At 63.3% G+C, this 618-nt stretch overlaps 1 protein-coding gene across 1 annotated transcript in view; it reads left to right on the top strand.

The window, feature by feature from the left end:
• Nucleotides 1-359: 359 nt before the first annotated feature.
• Nucleotides 360-618, top strand: part of HPDL (4-hydroxyphenylpyruvate dioxygenase like) — a gene marked incomplete in the record, with an annotated part of 1654 nt that continues 1395 nt past the window's right edge. Inside the window, 1 exon segment of the mRNA XM_014589899.2 lies at nucleotides 360-612. Within this exon segment, the coding sequence (XP_014445385.1) occupies nucleotides 526-612 (87 nt within the window).

Consider the following 618-nt stretch of genomic DNA (forward strand, 5'->3'; position numbering starts at 1 on the left):
GGAAAAAATTTGAAACTGCTAAAATGTTCAGCGCTTGTGGAGGGAGAATTGGGCTCCTCCAATCCAGGACAGCGGTGCTTCGCTCTGAGGTCGGAGGGTGAGCGTGAACCCAGCTCCTGGCACCGAGTGAAGGCAGCTATTGTTATCTCGGGGCCGTGGAAGGGAAGCTCAGTGCCCCAGGGTTTGACCCGGCCTGAGGCCCCAAATGAGCAGCTCAGCGTCCCTCGGAGACAAGGTCTGGACCAGAGGGTGGAGAGTGTCAAAGGTGGAGGTACCGGCCCCGCCCCCTCCAGCCTCGCCACCCCGCCCCGGGTCCGCGTGCTTCTCATAACTCGCGGCTCAGACCCAGTGGTCCCGACAGTTTCAGCCGTGAGCCCCCAAAGAGTGTTTGTGTCTTCTCGCGGGAAAAGGGCTAGGGACGCGCTCTACCCGCAGATCTGGACTCCACCGGCTTCCGACGACCAGCAGGGACTGAGAGTCAGTGAGCCGCCCCAGGAGGACTGGTCCGGGTCTCATCGGTGCACCATGGCCGCATCCGCACGCCGTCTGTGCCACATCGCCTTCCAAGTGCCCGTGGGGCAGCCCCTCGCCCGGAACCTGCAGCGCCTCTTCTGCCCT

This window comes from Tupaia chinensis, unplaced genomic scaffold, assembly GCF_000334495.1.
Source record: "Tupaia chinensis unplaced genomic scaffold, TupChi_1.0 Scaffold000387_1, whole genome shotgun sequence".
In the NCBI taxonomy this organism is placed as follows: domain Eukaryota; kingdom Metazoa; phylum Chordata; class Mammalia; order Scandentia; family Tupaiidae; genus Tupaia; species Tupaia belangeri.